Source organism: Selaginella moellendorffii, unplaced genomic scaffold, assembly GCF_000143415.4.
Source record: "Selaginella moellendorffii unplaced genomic scaffold, v1.0 SELMOscaffold_59, whole genome shotgun sequence".
In the NCBI taxonomy this organism is placed as follows: Eukaryota; Viridiplantae; Streptophyta; class Lycopodiopsida; order Selaginellales; family Selaginellaceae; genus Selaginella; species Selaginella moellendorffii.
Window position 1 is genome coordinate 794,371 of NW_003314320.1, and position 17,167 is coordinate 811,537.

Consider the following 17,167-nt stretch of genomic DNA (forward strand, 5'->3'; position numbering starts at 1 on the left):
ATCTTATAGAATAACAGGTTCCAACAACTTTATAATATTCGTTAATTTTTACCATCTCACGCAACTATCGTGTTTCGCCTTCCCATCTCTATGACTCGAGCTTGCTCCTCCCACATCCCGGCAAATCCATAGATATTGGACATGAGCACATACGCAGCAGCGTGCTTGGGATCCATCGCCACCACCGCATCAAACGCCACCCTCGCCGCCTCCACATCCTTCCACTTGTGACACGCCCCGAGGATCGTCGTCCAAGTCACCAGGGTCGCCTCAAACGGCATCTCTCTCGCCATAGCCACCGCTTCTTCCAGATGGTTAGCTCGTCCCAGAAGATCCACCATGCAGTTGTAGTGATCCAGCCCCGGCCGGATCCCAAACACCCCAGCCATCTCCTCGAAGCACTCCTTCCCCCTGTCCACCATCCCGGCGTGGCTGCAAGCCGTGAGAATCGTCCGGAAAGTTATCTCGTCCGGTCGGATCCCCGGCTGCTCCCTCCGCATCCTCTCGAACAGCTCTAGAACTCGTCCAACGTTGCCTTGGAAGCTATACCCGGCCATGAGAGCGCTCCACGAGACCAAGTTCTTCGGGGAGATGGTCTGGAACACCTCCTCCGCCTCGCCCATGCTCCCAACCTGGCCGAAGAAATCCACCAGCGCGTTGGCCACGAATACGTCCCCCTGGAGACCCGCGCTGGAGATATCAGCCTGGATTCTTCTCCCTCTCTCCAGCGCACCCAAGCTCCCGCAGGCCTTGAGCGCAGCGACGTAAGTGAAGGCGTCCGGGACGCAGAAGCGCTGCTTCATCCGGGCGTAGAACTGGAGCGCGAGCTCGCATTCCCCAGTCTGAGCGTAGCCGAGGATCACCGCCGTCCAGGACACCACGCTGGGCTCCTCCATCCTCCCAAAGACACTGCGAGCTTCGGCCATGCAGCCACACTTTGCGTACATGTCCACCAGCGTTGTCGCCACGAACAAGTCCGACTCGTCCCCTCCCTGAGAAGCCTGCCTGTGGATCCTTCTCCCGGTCTCAAAACTCCCGGCCTTGACGAGCTTCCCGTCTAGCCCCGGGGCTTCCGCCTCTGCCTCTGCCAAGCTCGAGCAAGCCTTGAGAGCCGCAACGTAAGTCACCGAGTCTGGAACACAGCCCTCCATCTTCATCCTCTCGAAGAGCTCTAGGGCCAGGCTTCCATCCCCGGCGAGAGCATAGCCAAGAATGATGCAGTTCCATGACACCGAGTCCCGCCGTTCCATCTTCTCGAAAATCCCGCGAGCTTCCACCATGGCACCACACTTGGTGTACATATCCATCAGGCTCGTTGCCACCGCCACCTCGAGATCGTCTTGGCTCCTGGCAGCTTGCTCGTGGATCAAAATGCCTCGGTCCAGGCATCTGGATCTCACGGAAAGATCTCCCTTTTCCGCCAGGCTAGCGCAGGCCTTCAAAGCCGCTAGAAGCGTGACGCGGTTTGGAGAGACGCCTTCTTCCTCCATTGCCGCGTAGAGCTCGAGAGCAAACTCCCCATCTCCGCTCTGCGCATAGCCAAGGATGATACAATTCCAAGAGACAACGCTGTGGAAATCCATACCTCGAAACACCGCCAGAGCCTCCGCCATGCTGCCACACTTTGCGTACATATCCACCAGCGTGTTGGCCACGACCACGTTTGCGTTGTCGCCGCTGGCTACCAGATCGCTGTGGATCTTCCTGCCGCTGCCAAGGTCCCTGGAATTCTTGCAGATTTTCAATGCCGCGAGCACGAGTCCGATGCTGAACGATCGCATTCCTTGTTGCACCATTGCATTGTATCTCCGGAGGATTTCCCTGTCTGATCCAGCGAAGCGATCCTTGCGCGGAGCTCTGGCGCGGCTGTGCAACACACGAGCTATAGCCGAGGTTGGAAACAAAGGGAGACTTACATGGGATTGGAGAGCGTCGCGCCCAGCGCCATGGCCGCGCTTCCATTTAATGACTAGGGCTCTTTTTACTTCTTCCAAATAGCTAAGAGCCAAGTGCGTTGGCGCTAAAACACAATTTAAATTTCTGCTGATTGCGATGGGCGATCGATGCTCCACTGTCGCAGCGGAGGCGTATGGATCATCCCCAAGTTTCTCATCCGTGGAATCCAGTTCTCGGCACAAAATGCGAGAATTTCCCAGGACAGCGTCACGGCGGAGCTGCAAGCTTGCGCCGAGGCCAAGAACCTGCGAGAGGGGCGACGAATCCATGCCCAGATCGCGCAGAGCCCCCATCTCTCCGCCAACAATTTCGTGATGAATCAGGTGATGCGGATGTATGGCAAGTGCGGCAGCCCCGAGGAAGCGCGCGGGGTTTTCGATTCGCTCGCTTGCCCCAACCGGTATTCGTGGAACATCCTCATCGCGGCATTTTCCCAGAACGGGCATTTGGAGGAAGCCAAGCAAATGTTCGACCGCTGCCCTAACAAGGGCGTGGTGACGTGGAATGCCCTCTTCCAGGCATATGCTCAGAAAGGGCATTTTCTGCAAGCCAAGAATGCATTCGATTCCATGCCAGAGAGGGACGCCATCTCGTGGAACTCGATGCTCGCCGTGGCCTCGCACCACAATCGCGTAGAGTATGCCAAGAAGATCTTCGATTCAATGCCGGCACTGAGCGTGCGGGCGTGGAACACGATCTGCCAAGCATTTGCCTTAGCGCGGGAATTGCCCGATGCCAAAGAGGCGTTTGATTCAATGCCCGAGAGAGATGTGATCGCGTGGACGACGATGCTCAATGCGTTCGCCGAGGAATCGGAGGTGTCATGGGTTAGGTTTTTGTTCGATCGAATGCCGGCGTGGGACACTCCCGCTTGGAACGCGCTCGCGCAGGCATATGCCCTAGCCGGTGACGCCGCGGGTGCCAAGCGCGTGTTCGATTCCACGCCCCAGCGCGACGTGGTGACATGGACGGGGCTGCTCAACGCCGTCGCTCAGGGCGGGAATGTCCAGCAGATTGAGTTCCTGTTTGAGAGAATTCCATTCCGGAATGTGGTGACGTGGAATATCCTTGTTCAGGCATATGCCCACTCTGGGTATCTGGAGAAAGCCCGTGCTACCTTTAACGCGATGCCTACCAGCAACATTTCCTGGAATCTCATGCTAAACGCTTATTCCGATAGCGGCCACGCTAGCGAAGCCAAGGAGCTGTTTGATAGGATCCCTGACCGGGACGATGTGTCGTGGACGGCGATGCTAACTGCATATGCCCAGAATGGGCATCTGGACGAGGCTCAAGGGATTTTTGACACGATGCCCCGCCGGAATGTTGTGGCTTGGACGGCCATGATCACGGCGTATGCGCAGCGCGCTCGTGTGGATATATTCGAGGGAATCTTCCGGCGTATATCCCAGAGGACCATCTTCTCTTGGAACTCTATGGTGGCGGCATATGCCCAGAACGGGCACGCAGTGGAGGCGGTGATGGTGTTTAGGGCCATGGCGCTCGAGGGCATCGCGCCAGATCTCATTGGCTTCTCCACTGCGCTGACGGCGTGTAGCCATGGCGGATTGCTTGCCACAGGCTGGCAAATCTTCGTGTCGATGCGCTGTGATTACGGATTGAAGCCCGGGAAGGATCACTACCGGTGTATGATCGACATTCTTGGTAGATCGGGGAGGATTATCGACGCGGAGGAGCTGATTCATAGCATGCCCTTCCTCCCCGACGAGATCGCGTGGGCGAGCTTGCTCTCTTCTTGCAAGATCCATCGCAATGCCGCAGCTGGGGCTCGTGCGGCGGCGGCAGCGCTTCGATTTGATGCCAGGGAGCCGGCCACATTCGTGCTGATGCAGGATCTCTACGCCGCCGCGAGCATCAAGAAAGAAATCGCGGATCCCTGGATCGGGGAGATTAATGGGGAGTTGGAAGAATATGGATGAAGAAGCTCCTCGCGCCAAAATTTCAAACAAAAGTAGCTGTGTTCTAGGGTTCTTCTTCCTAGGGTTTTTCGGCGCGATGGGGGAGCTGCTGGTGATGGCGGCCATCGCGACTTGCGTGAAGATCCTACTTGTTCCATCCTACCACAGCACGGATTTCGAGGTGCACCGCAACTGGCTGGCGATCACGCACTCGCTCCCTGTCGATCGGTGGTATGTCGATGAGACCAGCGAGTGGACGCTGGACTATCCCCCATTCTTCGCGTGGTTCGAGCGCCTTCTGTCGGCATTTGCAGCGGTGTGGGATCCCAGGATCGTGGATCTCAGCGCAGGGAAGAATTACGCCAGCTCTTCGTGCGTGTTGTTCCAGAGGGGGAGTGTGATGGTAGCAGACAGTGTGCTCTACCTTGGACTGTGGAGCTACTGCAAAGGTATGGCACCAGATAAGAGGAAGTTGGTCTATGCAGTGGTCGTGTTTTCTCCCGGGCTCTTGATCGTCGATCACATCCACTTCCAGTACAATGGATTCCTTCTGGGGATTTTGCTGCTGTCTCTGGCAGCGCTCAAGCAGGGAAAAGATCTTCTGGGCGGAGTGATTTTTGCCGCCTTGGTCTGCTTCAAACATTTGTTTGCCGTGGCTGGGCCAGTTTACTTCGTCTATTTGCTTCGACACTACTGTTCTGGCCAAAGAAGGCTGCGCAACTTTTTCCAGCTCGCCATTTCGGTGCTTGGTGTTGTGGTGTTCGCTTTTGGACCCTTTGCTTACTATGGCCAGGTAGGCCTTGCTTCCTTTTCGTCACCATTTTTGTGTACCAGCAAACTTTGTTTTCAGATCCAGCAAGTTTTAAGGAGATTGTTTCCATTTGGACGAGGATTATGTCACGCTTACTGGGCTCCAAACATCTGGGCTATGTACAACACAGCAGATAAAGCTCTGTCTATCCTTTTCAAGGCTGCTGGTTTTAAAGTAAATTCCACCACCGCGGCTTACACTGGAGGACTCGTGGGCGAGTTTTCATCTTATGCGGTTCTTCCAAGCGTGAGTTTTTTCGTCCTTCCATTTTGTTTCGCTTCTCACAGTACCTTAAAAAATGCAGATTACGCCGCTGATAACATTCGCCATGGTGTTATCATCGCTTGTCCCTTGGCTTTATAAGATTTGGAGAAACCCACAGCCTTCCAGAGTTGTCTACTATATCACATATGCTTACATGTGCGGCTTCATGTTTGGCTGGCATGTCCATGAGAAAGCGTCACTTCACTTTGTGGTACCATTCAGCCTGATCGCAGTGGAATCAATGGACAATGCAAACGATTATCTATTCCTTTCGACAGGTACCTCATGTGCACGTATCAATCTTGTGCCGCTCTCGAATGGTTTTGTATCGTTTTGTTTCTTTTGCAGTTTGCTACTACTCGCTTTTCCCCCTGCTCTACGAGGCCCGCGAGTATCCCATTAAGGTGTTGGTCCTGCTTCTCTATTCCACGCTTCTGTGGGATTGCTTTTCAAACTATTTCAGCGTCAAAGTGGACGGCAAAGGCGAAGACAAATCAAAAGCGTCACGACATTCAAGGACAGCGTTGGGAAGATTGAAATCAAGCTATTTGGCCGGAATGATTCTTATAGAGATATACGGTCAGTTTGGACACCGATTTCTCTTCCCGCAGCGGCTCGAGTTTCTACCACTGATGCTGGTGTCAGCTTATTGTAGCATAGGCGTCTTCTATATATGGGTGCAGTGGTTTCGGTCTGGGTTCTCCATCCACGACTGGTCTACTCTACCACCTCCGAGTAAGTAGCGCTTGCAGAAGTTCTCTCAGATCCAGTGATAACGATTAATTTACAGAGGACAAAAAATTTGGAGTCTAGTCCTTGAATGTAGAGCTAAAAATCGATGATGCGATGACGGCACAAGTCAACTCTCCGCAATATACATTCGGAAAATGTCGGCAGGATGCTGGCCTCGTCGTACGCATTGGCTGGATCTCAAAGGCCCAGCAGCACATAGTAGAGAAGATTGATGGGAAGTGAGATCAGCATGCCGAAGATTACACTGTAAGAAGAAAGAGACAACCGGGGATGGTGAGGCTTGTTCAACGACGCTCATCATACTTACGCCGTGCTGAGGACATCTGGATGGACGTTGTACTCCTTCGCGAACACAAAAGGAACTATTCCTTGTGGCAGTGCTGCCTGGACAAGATTCAACAAGAGTTTGGAAAAGTTGGGACATGGCATTGGCGATTACCTGGATGATGGAGGCCCTCAACTGGACATTTCGGAGGCCAACAGCAATCGATGTCGCAGACATAATAGCAGGGCCTGTCACGAAGCGAATGATCATCACGACAACAGCCATGGTAGTCCCGCAGGCTATTAAACTCGATTGCAGCGCCATAAAGAGGCCTGGAGAAGAAAAGTCTCACCGACGTTGGCAACCAATCAACGAATATAGTGATTGAAGTACTCACCCAGACTGAACATGGCCATCCCCAAGCCTGCGTCGGACAAGATTGTGATGGAATGCTCAAGAATTTTTGGCATTCCGACGTTCCATCTGCCAACAGATGACGAGCTTTAGCGATGAGACAAGCTAGGTAGAAATATGGATGAAGAGGATACCTGAAGGATATCAGGGCCCATGCAAGCCCGAGCAGACTTGCGTAAGTATTTGGATTTCGGATCAGCTTCTTCCACATCATTCTCACGATGAGTTTTGTCATGACTGTAGGTGGTGGCATTTGAGTCGGAGCTGACGAGTCGCTGTCAACCAGTTTCGGTGGCGTGAAGGGAACCTTGCAAGGCAAATGTGATTCGCTCTTCAGATTCTTCTCTGACAGCGGGGTGGTGTCTTCTCTTTGGAACAGAACGTTATCAACGAAGCTGAAGTCTTTGGCCATGCATGGATGTAATGGTGTGGAGTTCGACGGTACTACACTCGTAAGTAAGGATGTAAGTTTTCCTTGAAACAGAAATAGAAACGTACTTACTTTGAATTGACAGGTTCTTGTGGCTTGTCAATTTCCTGGTCTCGTAACAGCCTCTATCAGACGCAGGAGAGTTGCTCGAGCTCCACACCAGCATTTGCATCTCTCGAGATTCGTATTGCTGTTGCTGGTAGTCCATCTTTCTCGCGGCTTCAGCTAGTTTCATGGGAGAAAATACCTGGTTGCCGACAAACAATCTCTCCAGTGGGCCTGGACTCCTTGGAACTTGTTTCTGCAACTCATCATGAGCAGCGGGTCCGGTGGTGGTTTTGGGTGATGGCGAGTAATGGTGCCTGCCGGGGGTGTAAGCGAACATATTACTCTGCTCTTCCGAAGGAGGCTCCCTGGGAGTGTGCATATTGGAGGAGTGATTGGAGTAATGTGGAAGCTCGTTGCTCGACAAAGTGGTACTGGTTTCGATAGAGAGGCCGGGATTGTTGCTACTTGGTCGAAGGTGTGGACTTGAGCCGTGAGTTCCCGTCATCAAGCCGAGATCCGTATAAGAGCCTGTTGGAGTCATGTTCCTGGAAGATTGAACCGAGTAGATCTCTACTCCTGTGAGGTCGGAAGCTCTCGGAGTTCCAGCTTTCGAGGACAGAGGTGAAACAAGGCCAGGTGATCTCAGGAGAGAAATGCTGGAGGAGTCGTACTCTCTGTACATTGAAGACGTCGGTGGTAGTGGTGGTGGTTGTGGTGGTGGTGACCGCTTCACCTGGACATGTATTTTCCCGTCCTGTCCGATCTCGGCCTCGGTTTTGATCTGCTGCTGCTCTCCGTCCAGCGAGATGACATCCGGATCAATTCTAAAGGAGACGATGTTGGCAGCTGACGGTCCAGGAAACTGCTCCAAGATGAGATTTTTGGCACTTCTGTACTCGTAGAGGAAGAGCAGCAGCGTGTACCAGACAATGCACTGCAGAACGACCGCTTGGACGACTAATTCAGCTGGCTTCTCTCCGTACATCGCGACTTCGAGAGGAATCCCCAATACCAGTGTGTTTGGGAGCGTTGACACCATGAACAAGGTAATGGCCCAGTCCAAGTCTTTACTCTTTGTGTCACTGGTGCTCCTGACTGACGAGCTGAACTTTTTGAGCCTAGACCAGGATGCGAGGACTGCGAGAACAATGAGCTTCTGGAGGACATCAGCGGCTACGAACCTGGGATTCATGTCGTATGGATTGTTGTGCGCTATGATTTGAAAGGAGAGCAGAGGTACTGCAAAGATTGCCACAAATCTATTTATCCCAGAGCACTGTGCAGGTGTGAGCAGCTTCCACCATCGAACGGAGCCATAAGCAAGGATCATTGCGACATAGAGTGGCACCACAGCCGACATCACCGTGTAAAACTCTTGCAACGTGATCATCTTCGAGAATTGGAGCTTTGATCCCAGGAGAATTGTCAGAGGAAAGGAAGTTAGACGACCACGGAACCGCGAGAAGTTTTGTTCTCCTCACCCGCATTTGAAGTGAGGACACACAAACTCACATACAGACACACACACACACACACACACACTTGCAATCGGTCTAGAAGAGAGGTAATAGTATTTGAAGGAGTAAGATACTTAATTTCTTTCCTTGCTTGCCGCGGGCCATAGAAAAATGCGACCTGACAGAGGTGGTGATGAGAGGAATATTTAAGTTATTTGAGAATGGCCTCAATCACCACATATCTTCTCTGCTGCTGCTGGCTACAACATGCAACTCTCCTTTGCGAGCTAACGATTTCTCTCCTTTCTCTCTCACTTGATGGGGGCCTGGCAGCAGACTGCTACATTACAACGGTGTATTCTACCAACACCAAAGATTTTTGGCAACAGATCTTGGATGCATTCCATGTGATCGAAGCTGGTCCGTACAGAGCGCCATAGTTTATGGCACGAGTTTCTACGTAGAGTCGAGGAACTTCCCACTCTCTCAGGAGGTATTAAGCTGTCTTTGAAAATCTCTTTCGTTGTTCTTTGTTTTTACCAGGATCATGGTTTCTTACAAACTTATTCCGCAGTTAAGTCAATTCCTCCATGTGGACTTTGGAGTGCGCTTGGGTGCGAAAGACACACTGCACAGCTCCCCGTTGACGGACACGGCAACGAGCAGCTCGAGTTTAAAAGCGGCGTCGCGTTCCCACTTTGTCAAACGTGGTAAGTTTCTTATTCGTCACGCTTGTGATCTTCCTTCCGAGCATTGCAAAATCTCCGTAAGTTTAATTTTTGTCACGCCGGTGCTTCCAGGTTGGTTCGGATGATAGGACTGTCACCTCCATGTGGGCGATCATTTGCGGAGCGAGCACCCAAGACAGAAAAACAATCGCGGCAACTTCACCATTAAACAAGTGAGTCGCAAAATCATTGCTTACGAGACAAACGAGTATAACTCGAGACAACCCCAACCTTGCATTTCAGCGTGAAACATCTGTCAAGTCTCGACCAACAGAAACAAGGAAAAGGAACGATCTCGCGTAAAAGATGGACAATCCGGGAGCGTTGACAACATCTTAGCTTCCGGAAATGGTTCCCGAGGAGGGAGGGGGAGGAGCCGCAAATCAAACAGCTAGCTGGCTTGAAAGTTGGCGGGGTGCTGCCCGGGCAAATCCAGATTATGTAAAGTTGGAGCGAGGCGATGACGAAGAAAGGCCACCGGCCGCTGTCGAGTAGAAAAAGAGATGCTGAGGCGGTCCGGGTTTTTTTAGCCGATGCCTGGATCTGTGAACGAGTTGGAGAAGATTTTGCTGTGTCCATCGGGTCCGTGACATGGAGCGTCGAGATGATTGCGATGCGAGCTATTCCTGGGCCCGCAGTGAAGAAACCAAGTAAAGGTTCGTTCTCGATTCCCAAGAACCGCTAATAAAGAAGATTGATCACATAAACGTAAGTTTCTTCCAGGTTCTCTCTTTCTCCGTTTCGTTTCTTCTAAGCTGGGTTTTATGTTCGACTAATGCTTTTGATGTGGGTACTGAGGATCGTAATCTTCTTGAGACGGTGGGCCGGCTGAATTTTTTGCGACACCACTTGGTCAAGGCAAGCATAAGTGATAAGCTTCCGATTTTGGCCTGACTTAGTTAAAAATATATTTAGAATGTTCAAACATATTCTAGAATGTTTTAACACTTCAAACTTTTTCTAATTCACTTATAATCAAGGTTAATTCTAGAGAGCAAAATTTCCATATAAAATCAGCTATGTATCACTAATAAATTTTGTTTAGATTTCTAACAATTTAGTCCTGGCAATTTAAAAATTTAGGTTTTAGTATTCTGAAAGGTTCTTGAGAGAATGTTTTTATTATACCAAAAAGTGTTAAAATATAATTATTATTTTTAAATTTCATTATAAAATTAGCTATTTTTGGCAATAAATCAAATTCAGCTAGTTTTATTTTGAATTAAAATATGAACATTACAAACTAGTAATTAAATATTTTTATATAAAAATTATAAGGTAATTTTAAAGTAATTTCAACTTCTTTATTTCCACTTTTTGTGTACCTACAATTACCCAAAGTTAACCACTGATACTAAGTTATAATCTAGTGCTAAATGACAAGACAAAAAGGTTTAACCTTCCTAAACTATGTTATACTTTAAGTTATTACACCTTGAGTTGGCACTATGTTACTATCCTCATATTGTTTCTTCATTATTTTTAATGAATTTTTTTTCCTAAAATATTTTGTAGAATATTTAAATTATATCAAAATATGTTTTTTTAAATTAATCCATATCTATCTTATGTTGATATTTTTTATTTTATGTCCTATTTGAATGATTCAAGACACTCTTTATTTCTATTAAAACATAAGAGAAATATTTATAATATCATTGTCAATAACATCCCAATTATAAAACTCACAAATGCAGTTATTGGGAATACTATTGGGTGCACATTTTGGCTCCACCATATGGAGTTATGTGATGAATTAGATGTAGGTAATTCATTGGATGTAGTACAATTTGAATATAAAGGTTTTCCACATAACTCAGCATTTCCAATATAAGCAAAAGGGTCAAATGTCATAAATTGGCCACTGGTAGGAATTTGACCTGATAAGTTATTGAAAGAAACATTAAAAATAGCAAGTTTGGTAAGGAGCTCAAATGATCTTGGAATGTTCCCTTTGAAGAAATTATAAGAGAGATCCAATTCTTCTAGATCAAATATGGAGCCAATATCATTAGGAATGCTGCCATTAAGTAAATTATTTGAGAGCCTCAAATATTTAAGGCCCTTAAGTTTTCCAATATTCTGTGGAATATTTCCTTTTAATTTGTTGCCCGACAAATCCAATAATGTGATATCTTGTAGTAAATACTTATAGCAATAATTTCCTCTTTTAATATGAAGCACTAGTTCATATGATGAAATAGACTCATTAGAAGAAGAAATGGGATGTGTGAATGCTAAAAGGTTGTCAAAATTATTTGGAAGTAGACCTTCAAACTCATTATTATAGAGGTCAATCACTTGAAGTAAAGGGCAGTTCCATATCCAACCTGGTATATCTCCCGAAAACTTATTTCCACCCAAGTCTAAAACTCGGAGTTTAGGAGCAAAACTCCAATAGGGAACCGGGCCAGTTAATCTATTATCTCTTACACAAAAAACTTCCATATGAGTTGAGTTTACGCTTGGGAAGTTTCCTAAACGAAAATGTTATTAGTCTAATTAGTATAAATAACAAACAAACACCCACCTGTGAAACTGTTATTTCCTGTCACAAACCATTCCAGTTTATTGCAGTTTTCCAAACTTTTAAGGAAGTTACCACTAAACTTGTTGTTATCAATCAAAAACTTTACTAGATTTGGCATAGTCCCAAAAATATCTGGGATTTCCCCTTGGAGGATATTGGTAGCCAAGCGAAGAACTTCCATGTGTGAGCAATTTCCCAAGCTAGAGGTAATACCACCCGAAAAATGATTATTAGAGAGGTAAAGATCAGTGAGACTGCTAAGATTGCCCAAGCTGAAGGGGATATAGCCTGTGAGTTGATTAAATGATAGGTCAAGATACTTTAGCATCTTTTGATTATCTAAGCTGGAGAGAATAGATCCAAATAGCTTATTTCCATATAAGTCAAGATGAATAAGATTTGTCATATTGCTGAAGCTGGGAAGGATATCAGTAATATTACAGTCATATAAGGAAAGCATTCTGAGTTTATGAAGTTGCAAAAGTGGTGTTGGAAACGTTCCTATAGAAACTCCACTAATGTCATATTCCTTCAGTTCATGAAGTTGTCCAAATGAACCTGGAATCTTTCCTGTGAGATTTGTTTGTCCAAGATATAATTTTTCCAACCCAAGGATTTGCCCAATGGAAGCTGGTATAACACCTGAGAGGTGTTTGTTAAAGCTCACATTCAACACTTTTAAATAAGTAAGCTGCCCAATATCAGGAGAAATGGTACCAAATAGATCTTGGCTGCTTAAGTCAACCTTGATAACATGTCCAGTAGAATCACACTTCACTCCTGTCCAATTATAGCATACGTGCATAGAGTTCTCCTTGCTCCAGCTGCTCAATAGATGATCACCATGCTGATTGTAGATCCCCTTTGAAATGGAAATCAAGGCTTTATACTCCTCAAGCAAGAGATGGTTTTGAGATGCATATACATGAGTGCAAACGAGCAAGAATACCAATACTAGCCACTGCAAAAACAAAAAATAATTTTATAAAAGCATCACAAACAATCTGGTAACCACTAACCTGCTCCATGAATTTTTGTAAACTCCAGCACCTGAATGGCTGAGATGCTTTGAATCCAAGTAGTGTTTGCCCTATTCATAAGAATGTCCTATATTTGATAGGTTCAGAAGCCGTGTCTAACAGGTTGTGAAACCGTGTTTGACAGGTTTGTTTGACAGCTATATGATATTGACTTAATCTCTCCATCAAAAAGTTTATTTGAAATCAGCAAACCCAAAGTTTGAAATATATGTTATATGTAATTAAGTATTATTGAAGGACTAGATATTTCCCAGCATATGCTGCCCAATTAGCAAACACTATTTTGATTGTTATAATTTTGATACATTGAAAACTTAATTAGAATAATATCAATATTGTATTCCACTTTGAAGAAGTATGTATTTCCCCAAAAGAAACTATTAAAGTTCTTAGAGGGAATTATAAAATCCCACAAGTCTCCATGTAAAAGGTTGAGTGTTAATACTAGTCAACAATGCATCATCAAGTACATGCATTCGTCACAATGCTTTCTTTGCTCAACCAATGTAATTTAAATCTTGCTGCTCAATCTTTTTCCTGCATTGATCAAATACTTGTTTTGCTTGCTTTTATAAGGATAAAAGTTTGTTATTGGTTTGATCTAGTTTGTTCCCTTAGGCTTGCTAGTGTGGCTTTAGTCATTCCGGTGGTAAACTACTTGCTGAGGCCAAGTAGTGTTAAATAAGTAGCCACTGTAGCACATGTGGTTTTTACCCTTTATTTTATGGTGATTTACCATAGGACAACCACGAAGTGGAATCTCTACTTTCCATATGCCATGTGTCACATGCCATCTACCACATGCCACATGTTTAAAGGATAGTAGAGTGGAACCCAAATTTCAAGGCCTTGGGCCATTGAATAAAAAAATAGTGCTAAATTCTCAAGCATAGAGCTAAGGAGTAATGGCATTGAAGCACAGAATAACTTCCAAGTGTATAGCCCAAGGAACAAAGGGACAGGAGTGTGGAGCAACTTGGAACAATTCTAGAGCATCCAACATCCCAATGCCAAAACCAACACATAAAATGAAGTTAAATGGAGTCTAGCACTATTTTAGCATACCGGTAGCTTAACACGAGGATATAGATACTACACCAACTAGCATGGTATGGAATATGGGTTTAGACCCAAGCCAAACACAGAACAAGGACAGGCACACAAGTGGGAATTAAACTATGTTTTAGGTTAATTGTCCATGCCCGACCTACCCACTATCCCTATTATACATTTGGAACCCCCTATAGCCCCCTCTTGAAGAATACATGTTTTGGGCTTTTACCCCAAGCCTCCCTTAGTATTAGGAGTTAGTCTTTAGGACAAACTCAAACTTATTAAATATGGAATGTTTTTAGATTGCGAATTTGGATATAGAATGAACACTATTGCATTCAGGACAATCTCTACATTCCATAGATATGCTAAATGAACAAATCTAGATACTTTCCATAAATAACATTTGGGACTTAAATAGGAATAGCACAAAGGGCATGATAGCAAGGGTGTTTAGCAGACACGATAAGTTATCATCTAGCATTATTGAGGGACTAGTCTTAATATGCGAAGGTTTTTATCAAGCTAATGCAAGATAGAGCAAGAGAGAATTAAAAACCAGGCCAAGTATGCTTAACTAGAAACACTTAGGAGTTCTTACTTTATGTCCATTTGGTTAAGTATAAATGCTAAGCCCAATTTACTAACATTTGAACAAAAGGGGTTACTAAAGGGAACTAACGATTTCTTGCCATTGTGGCAGTAAGGAAAAAATATTTAAAAGGATTAACCAACAGATAACTTTCAATACTCGAAGTTATATTTGCAACAGCCATTAGGTTACTGCTTCTTCATTAGTGTTTCACACTACACACCTTTGTTTATCTACTGGTGACTCACATATAAAATCCTTCTAACATCTAACATTGTCAATATGAATCAGGGTGATGTATATCCCTATGATCAAGCAGCTCAAGAAGAAACTAGAGAATCTAATTACCCACGTTCATCAATCTTTCCTCCTTTTGGATCAAATCTCTAATAAAGTTTACTCTTTACAAAAGAGGAAAGAAGCATTGTAGCAAGGACTAGGTGAATTGTTGTGCCAGCATCATGTTTAGTAGGTGGCCATTTGATCCAGCGAAGCTGGAGAAGATCATCCACATTTGGCTATATTAACTGTTTTTTAAAGAAATTTTACATTTAAACCATCAGCTTCACAAATCCAAGGGTAAAAGAATATTTATCCCTGATACATTAGTATATTAAAATATAGTTAGTTTAAGTGCTGTAAAGTATTAAGTGGTGATTCACTAATGCTTTTTACTAGCTTTGTTATGGCATAAATTAGGAATTTGCCAAGAGCAATCTCCTTAACCCATGCATTCTACTCTGAAATCTTCAATCACCCAAAACAAGCAAGCCTGCAAATCTGCATGAAATATGGAAATATGGTGGTTGATAGATCCCCAAGATCAAGCGGGTTCCAAGAACGGCATCCATTTTCTACTCGACAGCAACTGCTGGCCTGTCTTCGTCATCCACCTCCAGCTTAACATACTCTCGGTTTACTCGAGCAGCGTCCCTGTCCACCGGGTATGTGACGTAGAGCGCCGAGATGATCGCGATGCACGCCACAAATGGCACGGCAATACAAAGAAACAGTCCCCGTGCCATTGCTCGTGCGTTTGACCCGCCACCACCATCCGGCTTGCTACTAAAACCGAAAACTTCCGAGAGTATTCCCACCAGAGGAGAGCCGACGGCCGCTACGGACTTCTCCAGGGCCATGTCCAGCGCGTACACAGTCGTGCGGAGCTCCGCCGGTACAATCTCCGAGAAGATGGGCCAGTTCGTCGCGGGAGAGTTCCAAGACATGAGGAAGCCCATGGCGTAGAGGACCAAGCCGTAAGCCCAGGCAAAAGATGGCCGGCTTGGAAGCCCGAGCAGGAGCAGTGCCGAGAGAGGAATCCCGACCCCGGCGCTAAACTGCGAGCAAGCGATCCGGCCAGCGTTTGGAAACCTGGCTGCTGCAACGTCGCCAACCCATCCCCCGAAGACCGATCCAAATGCGTTGCCGATGGAGAGGAGTGCCACGCACAGAGCCGCCCTGGCATGCCCGAATCCCAGGAGCTCCAGCCAGAGCGTGAAGAAAACCATGGCGTTCCATGGCGTCTGACCGACCACCCCTTGTGCCACGATGACTTGGAACGTCCTCAAGCTCAGCACGGAACGCGTGCCTCGGATCATCTCTTTCGTTTTCTCGCTGACAGACCTGCGAAGATCATTGTCACCCATTGAGCAAGAACTTCAAGCAGCAACAACGAGAAAAGAAACTTACGTGCAATTGCCCGACGATCTAGGCGGGGTTGGATCTTTGACGATGGCATAGACAATGATCCCGAGGAGCACGCTAAGTAGAGCGACGATGAAGAACGCCACCCTCCAGCCAGGAACTCCAGAGAAAACATTCGTGCCTGCGAGGAGTGTAGCAAAAACTCCTCCAAAGACTGTTCCCAGCTGGCCGGAAGCGTGTAGCCAGCCAAAAGCCAGCCCTCTACTCTCCTCCTTGTGGCTATCGGCCACTAAAGACTGGATCGCTGGAACAACCACGGCAAGACCAATGCCATTCACTGCCCTGGCGATCACGGCCTATGAAAATTTTATCCTTCCAAAGCTTTCAGATTTCTTCTTACCTGCCAGTAGCTCCTGGAAATTCCCACTCCCGCCGTTGCCACGCCCCACACCAGCGCGCCCAGGCCGACGATGTGCGCGCGATTGTAGGTCATGGCGAGATAGGCGGCGAGAGGCGACGCCAGGGCCTGGACGAGCGCGCGGACGAAGGTGAGCCATCCCAGGGCCGAGGGACCGATCCCAAAGCATGCCGCGATCTCGGAGTACACAGCCGGAACGAGCGCCTCGTCCGCTCGCTCCATCATCGCAGCGGCGTTGAGCGCCAAAGACATCCTCCAGTCCATAGTTTCCCGCTTATACCCTAAATTTGTTGAAGGCGTAGAAATGCGACGGATCTGTAGTTTAGTTAGGTTGCCATGTTTTGTCACAGATGAATGCTATGTCCCCCTCTGCAGTTGCGGTAGTGGCTGGTAGTTCGTGTTCGCGATGCTGGGCATCAATTCTGTTATAGCAGCTGAGCTCCATCTCCCTCAGAAATAGGCAGAGTCGTTGGCCTCGGAGGCAAATGGTGGAGATCACAGAACCAGAGCTTGGTGTTTGATGATCTCATACCACGGAACTACTGAGACCGTGAGAGGAGACTCTACCCAACTTGCTTCGAGCAAGTTGGGGACATTGAACATTTGATCAACGATTGTACTCCATATGTCTCTTGCCTCTATGGATTGTCAAAGATGGTGGTTTGTAAGGAGAACCATTGCTGCAAGGCTTGCCACATTCAGAACTCTAGTCAGTTTATCAATTCACTGTACAGTGTTTCAAGATTGTGTCCAAGCTTCTCACCCTTTCCCTAGAGTCTCAGCCATCTATGCTAGGATCTCTAGAGGGAGAAGGCTGGTTTCGAGGATTAGAATTGGGTAAGTTG

General features: G+C 46.9%; 5 protein-coding genes and 1 long non-coding RNA gene across 7 annotated transcripts; 3 read left to right on the forward strand and 3 right to left on the reverse strand.

The window, feature by feature from the left end:
• Positions 1-3: 3 nt before the first annotated feature.
• LOC112351298 (pentatricopeptide repeat-containing protein At3g02330, mitochondrial-like) lies at positions 4-1,960 on the reverse strand. Its single transcript, XM_024688916.1, has 3 exons — positions 1,917-1,960; positions 1,586-1,866; positions 4-1,529 (listed from the first exon to the last, which is right to left on the reverse strand). Exon 3 carries the CDS (start codon positions 1,488-1,490, stop codon positions 57-59), a length of 1,434 nt encoding a protein of 477 aa, XP_024544684.1. The 5' UTR covers positions 1,491-1,529; positions 1,586-1,866; positions 1,917-1,960; the 3' UTR covers positions 4-56.
• Positions 1,765-3,896, forward strand: LOC9643850 (pentatricopeptide repeat-containing protein At2g35030, mitochondrial). The gene is made up of 3 exons (XM_002983639.2): positions 1,765-1,949; positions 2,081-3,203; positions 3,414-3,896. The coding sequence occupies exons 1-3, from the start codon at positions 1,765-1,767 to the stop codon at positions 3,894-3,896; spliced, it is 1,791 nt and encodes a 596-aa protein (XP_002983685.2).
• On the forward strand, positions 3,894-5,846 carry LOC112351264 (probable dolichyl pyrophosphate Glc1Man9GlcNAc2 alpha-1,3-glucosyltransferase). Its single transcript, XM_024688787.1, has 5 exons — positions 3,894-4,668; positions 4,726-4,932; positions 4,991-5,228; positions 5,299-5,685; positions 5,741-5,846. Exons 1-5 carry the CDS (start codon positions 3,973-3,975, stop codon positions 5,761-5,763), a joined length of 1,551 nt encoding a protein of 516 aa, XP_024544555.1. The 5' UTR covers positions 3,894-3,972; the 3' UTR covers positions 5,764-5,846.
• LOC9643851 (probable auxin efflux carrier component 1b) lies at positions 5,716-8,386 on the reverse strand. Of its 2 annotated transcripts, XM_002983745.2 has the most exons (6): positions 6,885-8,385; positions 6,517-6,826; positions 6,366-6,451; positions 6,143-6,300; positions 6,011-6,087; positions 5,780-5,947 (listed from the first exon to the last, which is right to left on the reverse strand). In XM_002983745.2, exons 1-6 carry the CDS (start codon positions 8,248-8,250, stop codon positions 5,881-5,883), a joined length of 2,064 nt encoding a protein of 687 aa, XP_002983791.1. In that variant the 5' UTR covers positions 8,251-8,385; the 3' UTR covers positions 5,780-5,880. The 2 variants fall into 2 exon arrangements, with proteins under 2 accessions (XP_024544554.1, XP_002983791.1); XM_024688786.1 differs by having other exon boundaries at positions 5,716-5,947; positions 6,011-6,300; positions 6,885-8,386.
• A 141-nt stretch (positions 8,387-8,527) lies between these two features.
• Positions 8,528-9,651, forward strand: LOC112351265. The gene is made up of 4 exons (XR_002994066.1): positions 8,528-8,810; positions 8,892-9,027; positions 9,118-9,218; positions 9,289-9,651. It is a non-coding gene; the product is annotated as an uncharacterized LOC112351265 (long non-coding RNA).
• Positions 9,652-14,906: 5,255 nt separating this feature from the next.
• On the reverse strand, positions 14,907-16,586 carry LOC9644167 (putative metabolite transport protein HI_1104). The gene is made up of 3 exons (XM_002983747.2): positions 16,305-16,586; positions 15,950-16,260; positions 14,907-15,883 (listed from the first exon to the last, which is right to left on the reverse strand). The coding sequence occupies exons 1-3, from the start codon at positions 16,584-16,586 to the stop codon at positions 15,115-15,117; spliced, it is 1,362 nt and encodes a 453-aa protein (XP_002983793.1). The 3' UTR covers positions 14,907-15,114.
• Positions 16,587-17,167: the final 581 nt, after the last annotated feature.

Coding starts and splice junctions, on each gene's coding strand:
- LOC9643850 (XM_002983639.2), top strand. CDS start 1,765: ATGCTGAACGATCGCATTCCTTGTTGCACCATTGCATTGTATCTCCGG. Junction 1,950..2,080: donor GCGTCGCGCCCAGCGCCATG/GCCGCGCTTCCA, acceptor CCACTGTCGCAG/CGGAGGCGTATGGATCATCC. Junction 3,204..3,413: donor GGGACGATGTGTCGTGGACG/GCGATGCTAACT, acceptor GCATATGCCCAG/AACGGGCACGCAGTGGAGGC.
- LOC112351298 (XM_024688916.1), bottom strand. CDS start 1,490: ATGGAGGAAGAAGGCGTCTCTCCAAACCGCGTCACGCTTCTAGCGGCT.
- LOC112351264 (XM_024688787.1), top strand. CDS start 3,973: ATGGGGGAGCTGCTGGTGATGGCGGCCATCGCGACTTGCGTGAAGATC. Junction 5,229..5,298: donor TTATCTATTCCTTTCGACAG/GTACCTCATGTG, acceptor TTTCTTTTGCAG/TTTGCTACTACTCGCTTTTC. Junction 5,686..5,740: donor GTCTACTCTACCACCTCCGA/GTAAGTAGCGCT, acceptor ATTAATTTACAG/AGGACAAAAAATTTGGAGTC.
- LOC9644167 (XM_002983747.2), bottom strand. CDS start 16,586: ATGGACTGGAGGATGTCTTTGGCGCTCAACGCCGCTGCGATGATGGAG. Junction 16,261..16,304: donor TTTCCAGGAGCTACTGGCAG/GTAAGAAGAAAT, acceptor AAATTTTCATAG/GCCGTGATCGCCAGGGCAGT. Junction 15,884..15,949: donor AGATCGTCGGGCAATTGCAC/GTAAGTTTCTTT, acceptor TGATCTTCGCAG/GTCTGTCAGCGAGAAAACGA.
- LOC9643851 (XM_024688786.1), bottom strand. CDS start 8,250: ATGATCACGTTGCAAGAGTTTTACACGGTGATGTCGGCTGTGGTGCCA. Junction 6,452..6,516: donor TGGGCCCTGATATCCTTCAG/GTATCCTCTTCA, acceptor ATCTGTTGGCAG/ATGGAACGTCGGAATGCCAA. Junction 6,301..6,365: donor GATGGCCATGTTCAGTCTGG/GTGAGTACTTCA, acceptor TTTCTTCTCCAG/GCCTCTTTATGGCGCTGCAA.